Raw genomic sequence first — 21,749 nt, 5'->3', positions numbered from 1 at the left:
AATACTAAATTAAAAAAAAAAATGGTTGCAATGCAGATCAGAGTGAGGGGCCACATGTAACAATCACTGCTCTTTCTGGTGGGTACTTGACATTAGAAAAATTCTCCTCTCACTTGAAGCCAAAGCCAGCAGACACATTTCCTCCAGTTTGTAAACACAGCTTCTTAAGAATGGGGAAGAGAGAGACCAGAGGTGAGCCACAGCTTTCTGGGCTGGGGTTTGGGGGTGCACTGAGACTCTTCTCTTCTCTGCTCACACCCCACCTCCACCATGTCCCTGGTGAAGACCTTTCAAAGACTTGAGAAATATGACTAAGCCGATGATTTGGTTATTTAAAGTCATTCTCATTATATGTCAAGCTAGAGGCCAGAGTATTTAAAATCTAATTTTCTGTGAGCTGCGAAGTCAAGGGAAGCAATGTTCAGCAACGGTGTGTCTGGGAAGGAGAAAACATTAGCAATTATTGGATGGCTGCAATTTCAGTGTAAAGCTTAAGTCTGGGTACGCATGCTGCTGTCTGGTAGTGTATGTTACACTTCTGACACTTGGACATGGTACCTGAGAAAATCGATTTAAAAGATCACGTGTTTAATTTGGGCTCCTGTCTGGAGTCCATGCTTGTTAACCCTGTCAGTGCCTCTGTGATGGCAGAGTTTAGCATGTTCAGATTCTGGAGTAAAGGCTTGTTCACCTTGCAATGGTCAGAAACAGAGACAGGAAGAGGGAAGAGCAGGCTCCCAATATCTCTTCCAAAGCTATGACTCCAGTAGGCTTGTCAATGGCCCCATGGGCTAGGGACTAAATTTTCCATCAGTAGGTCTTTGGTGGATATACCATATCTAGTTTATATCACTTGGATATCATTGAGAAAAAATACTATTTGTGATACTATTAATACAATCAATGCTACTAAGAACTCCCAGCTTTTATAGAAAACCCAATTTACATAAATTCACATATGTGCATGTATATATGAACACACACATGTGCACGTGCACGCACGCACGCACACACACACATATGTGTGTATATATATATAGATCACATGTTTAATTTGGGCTCCTGTGTGTGTGTATGTGTGTGTGTATATATATATATATATACATATATATATATATATATATATCCCATTCTAAAAACAAAATTTCTAGACATAATCCTCATTACATATATGAAACTAACAGTTGAATTGGTGAGCTGACACATGATGTCATACACCCAGAGAATGTGATAGCAACACTGTTGTTACCACAAAGTAGGAGGCTGGAGAGGAATGTACAGGTCAGGTCACAGAGGCATTTCAGGTCTTGGCTAAAGTGACTCTAAGTCACTGAGAAAAGCTGATAGGGTTTAATAATTCTATATATGGTGATAGGATAGGACAGAAGATTGGTAGCTTCGGAGAGCATTCATCTAGAGACAGAAATTTTAATAGATTTTATGAAATTTTAAAACAGAGGGTTTAATTTTTTTTGCCAGAAAGTAGAGAATGGGAATTTCTTAGTGGGCTTTGTGAATGTTGTGTAAGTGAACTAAAGCAGGTAATATTTTAAATATCAACTTCTGAGTGTGTGGACTAGTTACCTTGTTCAGTAGAGTCGTGTTTATTGAGTTAGCCTGTGATATAAGCCATTGCTAATAGAAAAAGAGCGAGATCAGATGGTTATTTTTAGGCTTGTACAGTGCTCTGGTTTAACGTGCTTGTCTAAAAGTTACCTTTAGAAGCCTTTGAATATGCTTTCCATTGTCTTGAGGAATCAATGAAACAGGTTTTCAGATGCAGAGAGGGAAGCTAGAGAAGGAACGGAATGCAATGTCTTAGCTCCCTCTGTGCTCTCTGAGATATTGGAGGGAGAGAAGCAAAAGGGGAGGGAGTAGAAGCAGAGAGAAGACAAGGAAGCGGAAGGCAGAACAGATCCCTACACCTGCCACAGGGCTCTAGAAAGACTCCGTGCATCAGAGAAGCTGGAGGAGAGAGTTCCACCCTCAACCTAGGGTCCTGGCAGTGGTTCCTGGTCCTTGCTTACTAGAGCATGCCAGGGCATGCTGCCTTCCAGGGTCAAATGGCCTGCTTGCTTTGCATCAAGTCTGCTTCTCTGATCAAAAGCCCCAGGTAAACCAAGTCTCAACCCAGGATGCAGAGCCAGACCACTACCACACTGCCAGCGGCCAGCTTCACTTGGCTTACTTCACTGTATTCTCTGTTTACACAGATTATGAGGAAGCAAGAGAGCTGAAGTCAAGCACACCAGACTTAGTCAGCAATGACATATCTGTCAAGGATTCGTGGCAGGATGACTTGCTAGGGGGGGAAAAAAAAACAAAAATACAAAACACAGAATCCCTTCTAGGGATATTCCAAGAACAAATGAGATAATTCCCAGAAGGGGCCTGGAGCTTCTCCAGACAGAGGTGTTGCAACTCTCAAAGGTAGCTAACCTACTACTTTAGAAGAAAATTTGTGTTTGTGGAAGGCAAACTGAAATTTTTATTGCTAACAAGGACAGCTGTACCCAAACAAAAAGAAGGCAGGAAGGTGTCGTTCCTCCCCCGCCCCATCCGTGTGTTTCTCCAAATAGAAAAACAAATAGATGAGGTGCAGCAAGCACGGCCTCGGGGCAGGGGAGGAACGACACCGAAAGCCAGAGAGAGAAATTAACCCAGCTCTATTTCTTTTTCCTTTAATAGGGACATTTGTTCTGTACATTTTATAAATTGCCTAGAATTGTGTTTACTTACGATTTTATCATATTTATCTGGTAATTGGAGCCAGAGCTCACCTGTCTCTACTGAGTAAAGGACATCCACATGGGTGTTTAGTATTTGATTTGAGCCGGCTTCTGCACTGGCTAAGTTTTGAACTGGCCAGTAAATACTTGTTTACTTTGTATATCGGCAGCGACTAACTAGGAAAACTGTCTGAACGGATTGTCATCAGGAAGGATGTTTATTAGACATAACAAGCAGTGCAGAGGTTGTTTGGGTCCAAGAGCTGAGCCGTCCATCAAGAGCCCAGGGGTAAACATGTCTCTGTGATCGGCCACACTCACTGTGTCAGCTCTGCCCTCAAAGTGGCATCCGCTCTGCTTGGAAGCTGGCTGAGACAGTGCTACGGATGCGATGCGGATGCGACTGGGATGCAGAAACGTGCAAGACAGAGAGGATGCCTTCCCCTCAGTTCCTTTCTAGCCACCACAAACAGCTCTTACAGCCTGCCCCCTGACAAATCGTCCTCACAGTTCATTGGCCAGAATGGGGTCACTGTATCATTTCCTTAAGCACTGATTGCAGTGGACCTTGGAGGAGGTATCCAGGGTGGAGAGCACACTGGGGCTCACACAAAACCCACTTCAGTTTGCAAACATTCAGCAAGAAATGTCAAGGGCTATTAGAGCCAGTAGGGCTGATTCCTATATAACAAGGTTGGCTTAATTGTTGTCATTAGTTGGCTCTTGTCTCCTCAGCTTATAAGTGATCTGATAAGGACAAAGTCACAGAGACCATCAGCCTCTGTAAGCTAATTATTAGTTCCTAGATGATTGTTCCAAAGGCAGGTTGAATTTGGGCTTTTTCCCCCCTCTGGCAACCCCCCACCCCCTCCATGATATGAGTCAATGGGAGCAAAAGACAATAGCAAATCCACTTGTTCAACAGGAAATTAGTAAATAGTGCTCACATGTTGACAATCACTCGTCATTAGATAGTGAGGGAGCACTAGGGAAAGAAAGTTAGAATTGCATTTGGCTTTGGCAATGGCATGGTACCCTGGCCGTAGGCTTACTTTCTTATGGGTTTAGTCATTCTAATAGAGGTATCAAAGTCCTTGATTAGACACTGAAAGACACATGATCTAGAAGGAGCAATCCTAGGGTTTTTATTTGATTTTATACAACTCAGAAGTTTCCTGCATATACATGAACACGTATAAGTTACATACATGGCTAGTATTTTTAGTGTGTATCATCTGTTTACAAATGCATCTAATATTTATTATCAATGCTTTTCTGTTTACAATATTTTTCTATGTGAGACCACTCTAGTGCCAATACAGATTCTTCACATACCAAACCCACAGTGAGAGGACTAGCATCCTAATCCCATGTCAGACAACATGATTTAAGAATCTGGTTGTTTCACAGCCTTAGAAATTTAAACAAGCCGGGCAGTGGTGGCACAAACCTTTAATCCCAGCACTTGGGAGGCAGAGGCAGATGGATTTCTGAGTTCGAGGCCAGCCTGGTCTACAGAGTGAGTTCCAGGACAGCCAGGGCTACACAGAGAAACCCTGTCTCAAAAAAAAAAAAAAAAAAAGAAAGAAAAAGAAAAGAAAGAAATTTTACATGAACCTACTTTTATTGTCTGTAAAATAAGAATAAAAGTAATATCAATAGAGCAAGACTGTAATCAACATGATACATTTGCCATGGGACTAAGTTTATAGACATAAATGACTTGGGTGAATTTGAGACATACAAATCATTTAACAGAGTCCTGTTATTATGGAATCTCAAAGACATCTGGCTAGGAAGTCATACCAGCCAGAAATCATTTCAAAGCTCTTTTGAAATATTGAAAGTAGCATGTAACTCTACTCGTGGATATTTAGTAGCTATTGAAAGGGTGTGCCAAAAGCCCAATGTATTATGTTCAATAAAACATCATAGTATTTTTCATGATATTAACAGAATTAATAATATGTATAAGGCCGGCAGTAATTCTAAATGAGAGGCCCGTTGGAAAAGACAGGTGTAGGTATTAGGCAGTGATCAAGCACTTACTGAAGTTGCTTACCACCTATGAGCCCAGACTTGATCCCCAGCAGGCATGCAAATGTGCATGCTTGTCTCCCCCTCCCACCTCCACCGCCACTGAAAGGAAGAAGTGAAACCTCTTTTTCAGGTTGAGGAGGATCTAGCTTCATGGTGCACTGTTGCCTAGGATGCATAGAACTGGGGTAAAATCCTCAGCACAACAAAAATAAACAGTTTCTTTAGCAGTGGATATTTAATTAGTTCAACCTATCTTTTAGACTCTGCCTTTCCTATAAAAATCTCCTTTGTTGATACCAAGAACACAGCACATAGTTTCCTGGGCAACGGGTCCAAGCTTTCCTGTTAACTCATTCATCATCAAGTACATGAAAATACGTTGTGAAGTTTTGGGGCTATTTCAAATTCTGGGCATAGAGCAACTTCTCATCTTCAAAGATGATAAATTTACAGCAGCCTTCTGACATAACAGACCAGAACTAATCAATTTCGTCTCTAGTATACATTATCATAAAAAGACACAGAGAGAGACTCACATGGAGAGAGGGAAGAATGAGAATATTAACCGGTCATATAGCTAGCAATGAAATTTTCCAACTGTCTGCTCTGGAAATTGTCGTAAGATGAGAAGTCAGGGACCACATGATTAGTGGCAATGTGTATTTTGCCTCGATAGTTCCACAGCATGTCCCTAATGTTTACTGTGTCATTTTTCTCAGACTCTGATTCATTAACAACTAGTAAAGTGTATAACCATACACACACTCACGCACACTTAATACAGTCACACACATACACATACACACACATACACACACACACACTCAATACACTCACACACACACACTCACACACATGAGAAAAAGACAGAGACAGAGAGAAGACAGAAACAGAGATAGGGACAGCTAATTGCTGGATCTAATACATGGCCCCTGATTTGAGGTTTCCATTCTGATATGTAGATAATCACTCTGACTTCGCCGCCTGTCACCCTCTATGTCCCTCTCCTTCAAAACCCACAGTCATGTCTGCTTTTCAGTCTTTGCCCATTGCTCTTAAATGATGTCATATGGGGTCGCTTAATCAACATTCTCTCAGCTTTTCTGCATCTCAGACACATATTTTAATTATGTACCAGATGTCCCCCAGGCACCTCCAACTCGTGCTGAAGAGAATTTATTACCATGCTTTATGAACCTCCTCCGATGCTCTCCTGGGTTATTGTGAGTGTGGCTTACTCCAGAGACCTGGGGATGAGGTACAGCTCACATCAAGTCAGCCAAGAAAGCTCACTGACTTTCTGTGTCCTATAATCATGCCTTGACTAGACACATTGGCCATGTTTTTCCCCCAGCTGACTGGCCTTCTCTCTCTATGGGCTACTGTGCTCACCCTTCAGGTGGATTTTCATATGTAAATGTCACATTCAGCTCAGGAAGTGTGTGCCGTCCTTGCTGTAATTCTTTCTATTATAGAATGAGAGGATGTGGAGCTTAGAAAGGCTAACAGCCTGCTCTAAAACAGCAGAGTGGCCAGAGTCCATTTATAATCTCTGAATCCATGCCTGCTCACATAGGCTGTGGCCATACCCTCTCGTCCCCTTTTGATAACTGCTTCCTTCTACAGAACGATTGTCAAGGACATGATGGAGGTCTTAAGAACCTTTTAAGGGGAAGACTGTGAAGCTACTCTGTTTTCATAATCTCAGCAAGATTCCTAGTGAGTTAGCCTTTGCACTGTCATTCAGTAGTTGCAGGGGCTCAGTGCCTGTGGAGGCAACTGCATTGACCTGAGCTGGCCCTGTGTTTTACTGCCACTTACTGTCAATAAGAAAAAAAAAAAAAAAGTCAGATCACAAAGAAACCTCCAATGAAGCAATCAATCTCAATCCTTTTTCAAAAAGCCACATTTTTAATGTTCTATATAGTAAAACAGAAAAAATACCCAAAGTATTTCTGCTCTGTACTAAGGCCACCAGGATGTTTCTATAAAGAACCCAAAGGGATTTTTGGAGTAAGAAGCCAAGCAAGTTGGTTCTTCTCTCTTTCTGTCTCTCTGTCTCTATCTCTGTTTCTGTCTTCTCTCTGTCTCTTTCTTTCATGTGTGTGTGTGTGAATATGTTTGTGCAACTGTATGTGTGTATTCAGTGTGTGTAAGTGTGTGAGTGTGTGTATGTGTATGTTGTGTATGTGTGAGTGTGTTAAGTGTGCATGAGTGTGTGAGTGTATATGTGTATGTGTAAATGTGAGTGCATGTAAGTGTATGTGTGTGTGAGTGTATAGGAGTGTGTGAGTGTGTGTATGAGTGTGTGTCTGAATATGTGTGTGTGAGTGTATTGAGTGTGTGTGTGAATGTGTATATGGGTGTGTGTGTGTGAGTGTGTGTGTGTTTCATGGAACACCATTTTCACTTGAAAGATCACTGACAAACAATGATATTCACACTTGGATATTTGTCTCATGTATTCAAAAAATGAACAAAAGGAAAGCCTGTCTCTCAGAAAAAGCAAGTGACAGCATTTGTTGTCAGTGATAAAGCTGGAGCTCTCAAGTGCAACTGGAATTTTGAAAAGCTCTCACCTGCCACTCAGAGCTTGACAACCCTTAATACACTGTGACTTTTCTCATGCACTCTCTGGTGACTTTTCTCATGCACTCTCTGGTGACTTTTCTCAGGCATTCTCTGGCAACATTAAGGAATGTTGCTTTACAAATGTCATATAAAGAAAGTCATCAAAATTTTGAAGATTTGCATAACAATGTACTGATACCTTCCAAGTAAGTCATTTATGATGGCATAAACACATGCATGATTAGGCAAGATACATTCAAAAGACTAGATTGATCAAAAGTTTGTGGATATTGTTCCCAATTTCACAAAGTAACCAATGTAATAAATTACCATTAGTAGAGCCTTGATTTGATAACAGAGAAAAATATTCTCAGTACCCTAGAAAGGCAATTGTCTGGTTGTAGGTAAGCCAGTGAAGGGATAGTAAAGGTTCCGGAAACTCAATCATATGGAAAGCATTGCTCTGAGATCTCTCTCTCTCTCTCTCTCTCTCTCTCTCTCTCTCTCTCTCTCTCTCTCTTCCTTTTGAGGATCAAATTTTGGGTATCAAATTCTGTGATCCAGTTCCACAATAGGAAACATTGAATGGCAATTTTTGTATTAACTGTCAGAGGGCTGTGTTTGCTTTGCTCGTAGTTACCTACATGCAAGCTCTTTGTTTTTTCATCAAGAGGCTCATCTCTTTAGATTCCTTTTTATCATTTTGTCTTGAAAAGATAGCTCTGGAGACACCATGGTATATACTTCATACTACCTCTGACTTGCTAGTCTTCAGGTTGATTGTGTCCCTCACTCTCAATGCTTATCTGAAGATGCTGTTCAAGACCTTTGGTCCTCTATAGCTTGCCTAACCTTCAAGGTTTACCTCACACCATCTTTTATGTAGGCCAGTGTCTGTCTTAATGAACTGCTGAGACTTCCTGCCAGGCTCTCCATACTCTCTTTGTACAGAGAAAGAGAGAGAGAGAGAGAGAGAGAGAGAGAGAGAGAGAGAGAGAGAGAGACTTGCTTGGTGTCTCTTGTGACATATCTTCTGGCCATTCCTTCTCAGACTGCCACCACCATGCTACCATCCCCTCTCAAATCCTGTTTAGTCTACAAAACCTATCACTTCCTCTGGAACATCTTATGAACCAAACTTCTCCCTCTCTTTCCTGGTCAGAATAAATGGATCCACTTTGTGAACTTCAGACAGCCTGTTGAATATGGACTATATTTTAGGTATCTGTATTAACATCTATTAGCATCTGTATCTTGTGCTGGTTTCAAATCTCCTTAGGGAAAAGGCTGCTGAATGTGCTAATATCTTTGATAGTCCATGGAAAGTTTCTGGTACATATTATTTCTGTGATGAATATTCCCTGAATAAATAGCCCAAGGGTTCCTTCTGGGTATCAAAGTCTATGATTCAGTTCCACAGTAGAAAACAGTGAATGGCAATCTTTCTATTAACTGGCAGAGGGCTATGTTTGCTTTGCTCATAGGTTCCCACATTAAAAAGCTCCTTGCTTTTTAATCAAGAGGATCAACTTCTTGGATTTCTTATATCTTTTCTGTCCTGAGAAGATAGCTCTAGAGACAACATGGTATATTAAATGGATGAATTTTAATAAATTATAATGCACATATACGCATTAATAATATATGTTCCACATCAAAGCTTCAACAAGAATTAAAATTTAAATATCTGTTCTAATATGGATAGGAACTTATGTAAGAGTTCTGTAATAAGCTCACAGTGAACTAGAATGAAGTGGGAAAGAATTTAAAGAGATCTCCCGAAAGCTGATGGGACTTTACTATACAGGAAAGTGGTAAGAGAAGTTAGCAGCTCCTGGGCTCACTGAATATGGAAGCCTGTCCATGTATTGGTCATTCTCTAATTCCCCTAGTCATGGAAAAGCTGACAAAAGGGGACTGATCTGTCTGCTCAAGGTTTAGACAGATGTCTGAGAATTTCACACACATTTATACTTCATTTTGCCCCCAAACTAAATTTTTCACTTTGTACCCTTGTAAGCAAATCAGGTAAATTATTATTTCTTTGCAAGTAAATATTTATGATTTTTGTGACAGTATCTTGCTCCATATCATTTTATAGAAATCAAAAAGAGCTGTGGTGAGTTTTGAGAAATTTTCACATGTGACACTTAAAATATAATTTTATTTTGAAAACTGGAGACTTAGACGCTTTCAACGAAGTGAAACGAAATCGATACACAACCAGCCATTACTTATGACAAATTATTGGCACCAAGACAATGAGGTTGTCTTTAAAAATAGTTTTACATTTATTCAGTGTGTGTGTGTGTGTGTGTGTGTGTGTGTGTGTGTGTGTGTGTGTGTGTATGAATGCACGTGCCTGTGTGTAGAGGCACCCATAACACTGTACACATGTGGAAAACAGACTTAAGACAGTTGGTTCTCTCGCTCCACCATGTGTGCTCTGGGAATGGAGTCCAGGTTTCGAAGCTCTGCCACAGGAACCTTTATCCACTGAGCTTTCTTGAGCTTCTTCCATACTGCTGTGGTTTTGCCAAGGCTAAATGACACACACAGGATCTCTGAGACCGACTCCACAGGATCCGCAAATGCCCACCCCATAGTCAACATTATTTTCTCTCACTGCCAGTAAGGAAGGCAACATCAGTTCAAAGTGATTCTCAAATATAAAAGCAACTTCATCCCACTAGAAAAGCATGTTTGGCCTTGTGCTGAGCTTCCCATTTTAGAGACTGGGATGCCCCATAGGCACCAAGCTCATAACCAGAGATATGAAGCAGGTATATGCTGACTCTGGGTATTAGAAACTAGCAGAAAATGGTGACTTCTTCTGTATTTAGAAACATACAACCAAGAGAGGATTCAAAATGGACCGGAGATGACTGCAAGCCTTAATTCAGTTTTGTACAGCCTGCCATGCGTAAAGTACTTAAAGGAAACTGTTAGTTCACTTCTAAGGAAATCTGAACTGTTATCTCCCTTTCTGACCCATGTGCTACTTAATCTAGAAAAACAAAACAAGACAAGCAAAACACTCAGAGTCATAAAACAGGATCTCTTTTTACAAAATTAGTATAAGAATAATTTAACATTTTGATGGGACTCGGTTTGATGGTGAGATGTTATAAATGCTAACTTTAAGACATCTTGGATTGAAAACTTTTTTTTTTTTTTTTTTTGCCATTGGAAGGCATCAGGGGGCTAGTAATTACCGTACAAATTCAATAAAAACAAATCAATAGGATCCATTCTCTTTACTAAACAGTCCAGATTTTCTCACTGTCTGTGTGCTCAGGATTTCCACATACAACTTGGCAAGCAGGAGGCAGTTTAGGAGTAAACTGCTCCAAGACTAGAATGGATGTGGGGGCTGGAAGGGGCAGGGAGAGGAGGAAATGTCAAAACGACTTTGATGATTAACTCTGTGCCATAGTTGCAGATTCTTCTCCAAGATGACTGCCTGATACATCATGTTTTGTTATTGTCTTAGTTTCTACTTTTCCCTCTGGAATTTAAAGATGAGATTTTTGTGGACAACACAAATAAAGAAACTGCTACTTCTGTTTCAACATTCTTGTAGTTTTAACAATTTGTCACACAACCTGCAGAAGTAATTATGTTACCTTTTTTGAGAAATTGAGCCAGGCTCCTCCCTCCCTTTGCCTTCTGCCCACCTGTCTCCAGCCAGGTGAGAGTCTTGTGTCACTAGGCTCTGTAACTCTCCACGCTCTTCTGAAGCCCAGGACACTAGTGGCCTCAATACATCGAGCACTTATTTAAAGGAGAATGGTTAACTTCTGAGAAGTCCTGATAACATAGCAACAAAAATGGTTGACAGAGCCGATGATACGTACCTTTAACAAAGCGATTTTTACTCCAAGGAACTATTTTTAGAAACAATATAAATGGACTTATTTATTTTCAGAAATACTAGGAGGTCAAATTTTCTATTATTCCTTTTTTATAGATGAGGCAGTAAGGGGCCACAGTATCCAATATCATACAGTTCATAAGCAACTGAGACACAGTGCATATCCCAGGGAAGATGGTTTCAGGAACTATTCTTCAGAGCCTTACTCTGCCTGCAAAGTCCAGTACCACATCAAAGTTGCCTCAAGTACTTAAAGGCAGTAAACCCAAAGAGGAACTAAGTAGAATTTGACCTGCTCAGAAAATTCCTCCAAAAAGTCCAAGGAGAAAAAGAACTAAAAGACAAAAAAGATTTGACTTAATTAAATAAAGGAAACAGGACTTGGGTGTTGGAGGGGTGGATACCTCAATTGTTAAAGTGCTAGCCCTACACACACGAGGGTCTGAGTTCAATTCCCAGAAACAAGATAAAACTACCAGGCACAGGAGCACACAATTGCAGTGTCAGTGATACAGAGGCAGAGACTGGTAGTTCCCTGGGACTCACTGGCTGGCCAATCTATCCTAACCAGTGATCTCTCAGCCAATGAGACACTGCTTCAAAGGTCCTCTTGCACCACCCACCCCCACGCAGGCATACAAGTGTGTGCACAGTTGTAGGTTCATGTGCATCCACACACACACACGCACATCTGCATATACATGAACAGGTTTAGATTTGCACTCATATAAATAACAGAAGATACATACGTGTTTTGAAAAGATGGGTCTCTTTTTCTAGAAGCACTGGCTTCTGCGATGCTGCTGTTGCTAAGATGTTTTTCAGTGACTTGGTTGATGATGCTGACAACTAGAACATGGTTGGGTTAGACAAAATTTCTTTCCTGTCTTGCAATGCAATGAATGAGGCATGAGTCACAGTAACTGGATTGTTATCAACACTTCTTTATTTTGGGAGTATATTGTGATTCAGGAAGTGTGAAAAATGGCCCCTTAAACAAATTGACAAGCATTTCTGTCATTATTGTTTTAACAAAAGTTAAATACATTTGGTCTCAAAGTTCCAGAAAAGACTATATAAATGTTTTATTGTTTTCTATTTAACCAATATACCCTATGTATTGTATATAATTTGAAAAACTCATACATTGCAAATGGCTAAATTAAGCTAATAAATGTTCAAAATAGGCTTCTGCCCTGTTTATGAAATTTATCATTTAAAATTACTGAAACATATTGAAACAACAGAAAATCGTATTGAATGTTATTTCACAATAAAAATTGTAGCTAATCACCAAAACACGACAATATTTTTTCCCCCAAAGCTAATGACTGCAGGGTTTTCTTTCCCATTCTGTCTCTGTCTCTTGCTTTCTTAACAATCATGCATGTTTTCCATCCACTTAGGCAATTCTTATGCAAGAAGCTAAACGTAATTAAATGTGCAGGATGAAAAGATGGCCCAGGCACTGCTGGTACCCCCGGGACCTGAGAGCTTCCGCCTTTTCACTCGAGAATCTCTTGCTGCTATCGAAAAGCGTGCTGCAGAAGAGAAAGCCAAGAAACCCAAGAAAGAACAAGACATTGATGATGAGAACAAACCAAAGCCAAACAGTGACTTGGAAGCTGGAAAGAGCCTTCCATTTATCTATGGAGACATTCCTCCAGAGATGGTGTCGGAGCCTCTGGAGGACCTGGACCCCTACTATGTCAGTAAGAAAGTGAGTGCTTACTTTATATGGCCAAATACATTCTTAATTAGATGTGAAAACAAGGGACTTGTGTGCATTAGAACATTGCAATTATTATCTGTGAAATAGTTCATGGCACTCTTTACTGCTACACATCTCGAAGAACAGAAACATTGATAGGAAATGAAATCTCTGCTACAGAGGAATAAGCGTAAACAATTTCTACCATTTCATGGTATCAAGATAAATGGGAAAACTTAAATTTGACAGTAAAGATAAGTATCTGCTATTATTAATCCATTTGACTGCTTGATAGACAGCCACATTGTAGCTATAAGGTGGATGCTATACTTATTTTTTAGTTCATACTTGGCTTGATATTTCTTACAGTCATTTGTGTTCTATAAGACATCAATCTGCTTATCTATTCCTAGAGACAGGTAATTCATGGAGAAGCATGTCTACCCAGACATTTTTAGTCTTTTCCCTCTAACTTGGTATACAATTAAGAATCTTCATTGGGATCATGGTAGGAGAAATTCTAGGCTATCTACAAATAGTTAAAACATTACCACAAGGAAAGAAATATCAAGATTAGGGAGAGAAAACACAGTGATAATAATAACAAGAATCTCCATGTAATTTAAAGGAACAACTATGATATTTAAAATAACTACACAGTTCGGCCAAAATTAGTTTCAATAGTTAAACCAGCTTTGTGAGACCCATAGAGAATCTAAATAAAGAATTTTGTTTTAATACGTAAATGAATATTTTGGCACCTTTTCATCACAAGGTATAGCTTACCTTCACAAGGAAAAAACAGTTTATTGTAAAGACAAATTAACACCATTCCAAGTTGATGATTTCTGGAATAACAACTAAACAGAACACCTTTACTTGTTAAAATAGAACTTTACAAAAGCAATGGTTGAAGATACTGCATTCTTTAAGTAGTGTAAGACATGAAAATTTAAGTCCTGGGGGGATTCGAAATGGCTCAGTGGGTCAGAGCACTTGGTGTTCCTGCAGAGGACTGAGGTTTGGTTCACAGCACCTGTGTCAGGTGGCTCAAAAGTATCTGTAATGACAACTTCAGCAGATCTGACCCTCTCTCTGCCAGGATTCTCGCACACATGTCCATATATAAACAAAGACATACTCATAGATAAAAATAAAACAAAGATTTACAAATACGATAAGTCCTTTCTACTAAGTTTAACAAAGGAAGGCATTAAACATAGTTCATATGCTTCCAAAATAAACTGTGACTTACTACAGAGATGATCAAGAACTATTTGAAATTTAGAAACTCTAACGTTATAAAGGATGATAAACAATAAGATACTTCTCCTAGAGACTAGGAAAACTGACCTCATTTGAGGAAAAAAAAAAAGTCTTAAGATATACATTTGCAGCCATGTGTGTTGTCTCATACCTGTAAGCCCAGAACTTGGAAGACAGAGCCAGAGGAGTCATGAGCTCAAGACCAGCTTAGCCTAAGCTACAGAGAACAGCCTGAGCTACAAACCCTAAAGTATATGTTTTAAAAATTATTTTCAGGACACAGGAGTTTGTTTTACTTTGGTAGGAAATTGGTATTACTCCTTTAAAAGCAAACAAACAAACAAAATGAAGGAGCCAATCAGTTTGGTAGGCTTAGCAGGGTAGAAAGGGGGAAATGGAGCTATTACTCAATGGGAAGAGAGCTGTATTTTCTTGCATTGAAAGCATTTCTTTTCCAATGACATTATCATCTTTTTATGAAAAGGCTACCCTGGGCTAACCCCACCATTTGATTAAGTAAGCTGTTTGGGCCCCATGTTCAATGAGGACTCTCCTGTCAGATTTGTTTTCCCACAGATTTCCTGAGGCAAAAGCATCACTATAATTCTCTTTTCTACATGAGAATATAATATACACATTTTAATGTCAATTGATCGGCATCTGACTTTACAGGTCAGGTTTTCACATTTGGTTAACTTTCTGGTTTGCTACTAGAGAACAGAATTGTCCTCCGTGCATGGGAAAGGACAGGCGTTGTTCACTTCAAACTGGAAACCAGACTTGGATCATAATTCATTGACAGTGGCTCTAAACCATCAAGGGAGAATCCCCTCCTTCATTTATGAAATACCTCTGAGGATGAGGAATCAGGTGCTAGTTGCAGAAAACTGATCTATGACTTAAAAACTAAAGGGGAGAAGATGGTATATGAACTCATAGAATGTCACCATAGTACAAAGCCATGTTACTACATGACAATTTGTGTAAAAGACAACATCGGGCTTGAGAGCTTCATGTAATGATTTGCTGTCGTTGATTAGTGATGTATCTTAGTGCCTAATATAACTAGATGAGTAAGACCACGATATATTTTAATAGCATTTAAGTTGGCCAGGTTAACAGCTTAAAAATAGTGGCATGATAATAATAGCTAACATTTGTTGGGCTCACTCTATGTCAGGAGCCACTGAACACTTCAGTTCATTTCATACCAACGAGCCAGTGAAGCAGTTGCTATTGTTAGTCTCAGTTTACAGATGGGAAAGTAAAGCCAAGGCCAATTCCTTCACTTACCAAAGTCATACTCCATCCAGGATAGATCAAGGGTTGGAGCCTCATCTGGCCAGCTTCGGGGCTCTTAACCACTGGTCAAACTCTCTGCAGTAACATAAATGTAAAATAAGATTGTCGAAAGGTAGATGCACCATCTTTTAAAAGACCTTTTCCTGATTCTGTGTGAATTCCACATCATGCACCCCAGTCCCATTCATCTCCCCTGTCCCTTTGTATATACCCTCCACCCTTGTAACATGACCCCCAAGCACAAAAACAAAACAAACAAAAAATATCTAGCCATGGAAGTTGCAGTGTGTCATGGTGATCACACAATACACTTTTTTCCCAGCCTTCCTTGCAAATGTTCATTGCTATAAGTCATTGGTCTGGTTCAAGGCCTCTGGCCTCTGCTACATCATCAATACTGGATCCTCACAGGGACTCCTCTTGGATATCCTGTTGCTGCCCTGGTCTGTACCATCTCTTTAAATTTGGTGCTTGATATATTGCATTGAGGTATAAATCTGTTGTTTCTTTCGGAAAACTAAGAATTTCAGTGAACTTATTAGTATTTATCCAGGAAAAACAGAAGTAATTAGCACTCCAGATAATAACCATTGGGACAAACTTCAGCAACAGTGTTTATAACAATACTGGCGATAAGCACCGAATGTTTTCACGAATGTTTCACCACCTATTGTTACTTGGAAACTTGACTGTAGAGTTGGTGTGATTTCTCTGCGTTCCAGCCATCTCTTACTTTCTCATGTAGATTTTGGTGTAGGTACATCACTCAATAACATCAGAACCCCAGACTTCAAACATCTCCATGCAATTCTTTCACTACATAGAACATTAGAATTTTACTCCTTGTTTCTCAACACTTGCAGTATGCATCGTCATACAGAGTAGACGCACCACATTCACCAGTGTAGGAGCCACTAGCACCCACAAGCTAACCTTGCAGGAGAAGCAGAGCGTTTCAGGTTTAAAGGGCAATTCATTCTTGCGTAGTCTATTTTGGGAGATATTTCAAAATACACACGCCTTCTAATGTTGCAAGTAGAAATTGCTTTTTTTCAGGAATATTGTTTCAAAGAGCGTGAGTTAATGCACTTTAAATCATTGTGAACTTTTACACACCATTGCTGCCGCTGATGCCTAAATGGATCTTGATTGCTGTACTGTGAATTCGTGACAGCCTCCTAACGCTTCTGTAGTTCAGGGGCAGGCTGAGTGAGGCTTAATGTCACTTGCAGCTAGTCCTGATGCTAGTGAGGGATAGTTTATTGCCCTCTTCCTAGAATTTGTAGAGTGCAGCTCATTGAAAATGGTTAGTTAAGTAATAGTTGGCTCGATGGTTTTAAACCCAGAAGGGCGGTGCAAACATTGCTTGTTGTTCCTGCCCTTTCTGCTCACAGTATAAACATTCCTGCCTGCCTCTTCAGAACCCGTTGCGAGTCACTGTGAATGTATGGGATATAGCCTTAGTCAACGGGTGAAAACATATTATTAAGTAAATCAGTACATACAACAGATGTCACAAAGGTGAACAGTGCCTTAAAGGTAAACCCGTATTTAATTAGAAAAAGCGTTTATTGGCAAAGCACGCTATTAAAAACTGTGGGGGAAATGCAGCCATAAACCGCAGGTTCTTTGTGCTCAGTCATTTATAAAAGCATCTAACCAGGTTCTCCCACAAATGAAACCTGTGTGGAAATTGCTACTTAATGGTGATTACCAGCAACATGCAAGAGAGTACAAAGTAATATACTAAAGGTTAGTGGCAAAAGAAGCAGCTGAGGAGTGATCGGAAGGCAGTGTGATTTATCTGGGAAAATGTAAAGGAGGAAGTGATTTGGGTACTGAGGATGGAAAAAGAGATTGAATAATAAGACTGCCTTCATATTAGAGTTACCTGAGGAGAATGCTTAAAATACCTAAATATTTGCCAATACCTTCAAATTTAAATAATGACAATTCTGAAGAACTTCTAGGATGTCCTATCATGAGGGTCATGATAGGTAGGATAAGCTTGCATAGTTAGACCTTTCTACAGGTATAGCTGTCTCCACTGAGTCTGTGACCACTCCCATCACAGCTGGAGGGAAAGATTGACAGGTTCTGAGTAGGACTGACAAGTGGATTAAATGGCTGGAACAGAGATGACTGTAGTGGCAAAAAATAAAGGATGATCCATCCTGGGAGCCTTGAGAAGTAGCTGTGGGTCTGCATAGCTTAAATGCTAAGATGACGCTGTCTGTTTCAGATCATAGATTTTAACTATGGCTTGGCCTCGGAAGTCACGTATTTAAAATTAATTTCCAATGCAGCTGTCTTTCCTCAGTATAAGCTATGAAGTGGATTCTTCTCAGCACACAAAATCAGGTTCTATAACTTATTTAAGTGTCTTGGATCAATTCAGCTGCTACAGAAATAATGGGAGGCCATCACAGAACTAGGGTTAGAAGGTTTAAAGTTTTAATTTCTATAAATTCAATAATTAAATAATGATATTCATAAAAGATTATTTTAACACTTATATATTCCGAATGACCTGAAAAGTTACCAAAGCCGGAGACAGACGGCAAGCCTCAGATAGAAATGAACCTTGTAAAGTTCTTTAATTTGATTTTTAAAAATGTGTAAGGCTATCAGTTTGTATCTACAAGTTTGGAGGCTTAGCGGCAGATAAGGTAGCAGTCCACTGGATCTTCATGTGTCTATTTGTGTAGAGGAGAAAACACTTAGCTTGTGACTCGTAAACAGGATATTGGTTATGTTCTAACTGGTCTAAATGAACAAGTTTATAAAAAAAATTAAGTAAAAGTTCTTGATGTGTGTTGTAAATGCATCAAATAAGCCTGCATGTCTAATTTAGTAATCTCTCTTGTATTTTCTTTTTCAGACTTTTGTAGTGTTGAATAAAGGGAAGGCAATCTTTCGATTCAGCGCCACCTCCGCCTTGTATATTTTAACTCCACTAAACCCTGTTAGGAAAATTGCTATTAAGATTTTGGTACACTCATATCCTTTTCATGTGAAAAATGCCGTTTCTAACAGTTGGCTTCCAATGAAATGCCCTCCTCATGCTTTTTATATTTATAAAATATCTTTACAGCAAATGGTAACATTGTTGGTTTAAGCAATTGATTTCCATTGGCCTTCTGTTGTTTATAAAGTATATAAAGTTGGTCATAAAATCATTATCATGGTTCTAGAGGCAAATATGAAACATGCTAGCAAGGTTGTCAATATACTAACCACATTGGATAGCAGAACAAGAGCAAGAGCAAATCCTCTTTTCCTTCCTCATCCTCAACTAAACCATTTATTATTGCTGAAGAAGCCTAGCCTACTATACGTACTACCAAATACTCTGACACTCATTCCTTAATTGGCTATCCATCCCCGGCAAATTTACATCCCCCATTTTCCTTCTTTCTTCCTCTCCTACCTTCCCCCATATCCCCTCCATTTCTTTCTTGTTCTTTTCCTTCTTTTCTTTTCTTCCCTCTGGAAACATTCATGAAACTTCTATGTGTCTATGTACTTGGATAATAATATATCAAAAAGTCACCAGTCTTAAAATTCTTTATGGGTCTGTGATGTGACTCAGTGGTACAAAACTAGCCCAGCATGTTCAAGTTGACAAATTTGGTTTGGCAAATACAGGTACAAACTATAACAGTAAAACATTCCTGTTATGGGAAGAATAAGCATAGATTACAGTCGATCCTGAAGTAATGACAAAATACATTTAAAATGGTGTTCAGTAGTGGGTATTTTCTAAAGGCAACTTCAAAACAGACTAATATAAAGTAAAATACATTATATGGACACAAGGAACAGGAGATAACCTTTTGAAATCCGTATGAATCCTCTCATTCTCAAGCTTGATATTAGAAGGTGTTTCTATTTTAAAATAAAATTATTTGTCACATGAACTTCTGTGAAGTGAAATCTGCATTGAACCAACAGGAATAATGTTTCTACCCAAATAGCTAATGATACTAGCTTGTTAGCACAAAACATCACCCCCTAGAGCATGCTGTAAACCATGAAGAAATGAGTTACATCACTATGAGGCTGCTTCAGTATCTGTTTACAAAGGAATTCCTATTCAGTTCCTAATCTTTTAGGGAGAATGCTAGGCCACAAGGAAGGCTCTTCTTATTAACCATGGTCTGAACCCAGCCAAGTAAGATTTATTCCACAGTTAAATTGTGCTTCTGAGTCTTTTGTGATGGATAAACTTTAGGTGTCTATAATGAATGGGTATTCATTCCTTAACTACAATCCACTTTATTCAGCATGCTTATCATGTGCACTATTCTGACCAACTGTGTATTTATGACGTTGAGTAATCCTCCAGACTGGACAAAGAACGTGGAGTAAGTAGGAATATGTTCTTGGAATGAAACACACAAACACACACACACACACACACAAACACACACACACACACACAACCTCAGATTCTCTGGCAATCTCTTTGTGGTAATGGTCTGACTTGTGGCTTCTGTTTTTTGAAGTCATGCTAAACACTTCTGTCTTTATAGTTTTGAGAATGTCATCCAAGCAAACAACACCAATTTTTACTTCTAGCCCTTTCTGCGATTGCCATAAAGATTTTCTGTACCATTGGAAGCCACCACTTGTCAACCATTTATATTTTAGCAACACATCATTTAGAATATTTGAAAATACTTTCTGCTAGATGTTACTATCATAGTGGATCCTGTTCTTAGGTTGAAGCAGCTCTTTCAACAGAAATACCAGGTACCATTTATGACTTACAGTTAACAAAACTGAAACACTTATAAACTTTGATAAAGTTTGACTCCATATAAACTTTTTCCAATAAGACTAAATGAGGCATTTAGGTACCTATAAATTTCATTTAACTTTAATAATATAATATGAAAAGCTAAGTAAAGGGGGGATATTTGGATATGAATCTTGTGTGTGTGTGTGTGAGAGAGAGAGAGAGAGAGAGAGAGAGAGAGAGAGAGAGAGTATTTTAGTTGCATGTATGTCTATACAACATGTGCATGTAGTAACCACAAAGACTAAAAGAGGGTTTTAAATACCCCGGACTGGAGTACAGAATGCAACCCAGGTCCTTTGAGAGACCAACCATCTGTCTAGCCCTGAATGTCTTTTTATTTTTTAAAGGGAGAAGTAGTACCTTTGAGATGCTATACACACTATTAAAACAGTTTTAGTGTTACAAGAGTTTTTGGCTTGCACATTTCAGTTTGGCAAATGTACAATTTTTCTAACCAACCACATCTGGTAGGTTTTTTACATTGTAGTAGGAGACAAGCACAATTGTGGTTTTCACTGCAAATAAATAATGAATAAAATTTAACAAGTGAAGCCAAACAGAAACAAATCACCATGGAACCTAAGGAAAAGAGAAGACAGTAAGATAACTCAGCTCTGAGATGAAAACAGGTTACTTCACATAGTTCACAAACATCCAGGCTGAAATACAACCACTTGCAAGCATCATGTGGTAAAAGGCTTTTCTTTTTAACACTCAGCTACTTCCTAAATACCAATTATACTTTCTGCCTCTGTAACCTGTGGAGCTGGGGAGAGCTGGGGGATAAAGAGAGAATGTGCTTGGGAAACTAAATGTCATCTTTTTTTTTTTTTTTTTTTTTGCAACTACTGCTTTGTTCCTCATTATGAGGGAACGTCTCACACAAAAGCATTTCACAAACACTAATCCTAACACTTCGCAGGCATAAAGCAATTTAAACTGTAAAACAGAATGAGTTGTCATAGACAATCAAATGTTTCTATGGCTTCGATGACATACTCTGAAAAATAAACTCAAATTGTGCTTTTAAAGGAGGTAGTGTTTAAAAACAAGTACTCTCTGCTATTTTTGGAAGAAACAGAAATAACTTAAGTTGTCATCACTTAGAGAAATGGACTAGAACACATAACGATAGACCACAAACTGAAGAGCTGTTTTCCCCCTTGAAGGCTGAAGCTGGATTTCAAGCAAGTTTAAATACAATATTAAATTAAAGAATTTAGTATATCTGTGATCTGAGGATTTTAGGCAAATATGGATGTGAGATCCTTAAAAACATATATTTTATGTGATCATAAACATATACCTGAAGGAGACACAGAGACAGATGAGAGGCAGTTTTATAATTTTATACATGATTCTTAAGAATAAGAAATAATATCTATTTCTAATTCACTGTAATAGCCTTAAATGAGCCTAGACACTAAAAACTTGGATAGGAATATTTCAATA

At 39.0% G+C, this 21,749-nt stretch overlaps 1 protein-coding gene across 5 annotated transcripts in view; it reads left to right on the top strand.

Moving 5' to 3' along the window:
* Positions 1-21,749, top strand: part of Scn3a (sodium voltage-gated channel alpha subunit 3) — a 110,100-nt gene that overhangs the window by 17,455 nt on the left and 70,896 nt on the right. For all 5 annotated transcript variants that reach the window (XM_034494522.2, XM_034494517.2, XM_034494513.2 and 2 more), the window contains exons 2-4: positions 12,621-12,934; positions 18,375-18,493; positions 19,771-19,860. In XM_034494522.2, coding sequence (XP_034350413.1) covers positions 12,671-12,934; positions 18,375-18,493; positions 19,771-19,860 — 473 coding nt within the window. In that variant the 5' untranslated portion in view covers positions 12,621-12,670. The remainder of the gene's footprint in view (positions 1-12,620; positions 12,935-18,374; positions 18,494-19,770; positions 19,861-21,749) is intronic.

Source organism: Arvicanthis niloticus, chromosome 2, assembly GCF_011762505.2.
Source record: "Arvicanthis niloticus isolate mArvNil1 chromosome 2, mArvNil1.pat.X, whole genome shotgun sequence".
Classification (NCBI taxonomy): Eukaryota; Metazoa; Chordata; class Mammalia; order Rodentia; family Muridae; genus Arvicanthis; species Arvicanthis niloticus.
This window is presented reverse-complemented; position numbering and strand designations above follow the sequence as displayed.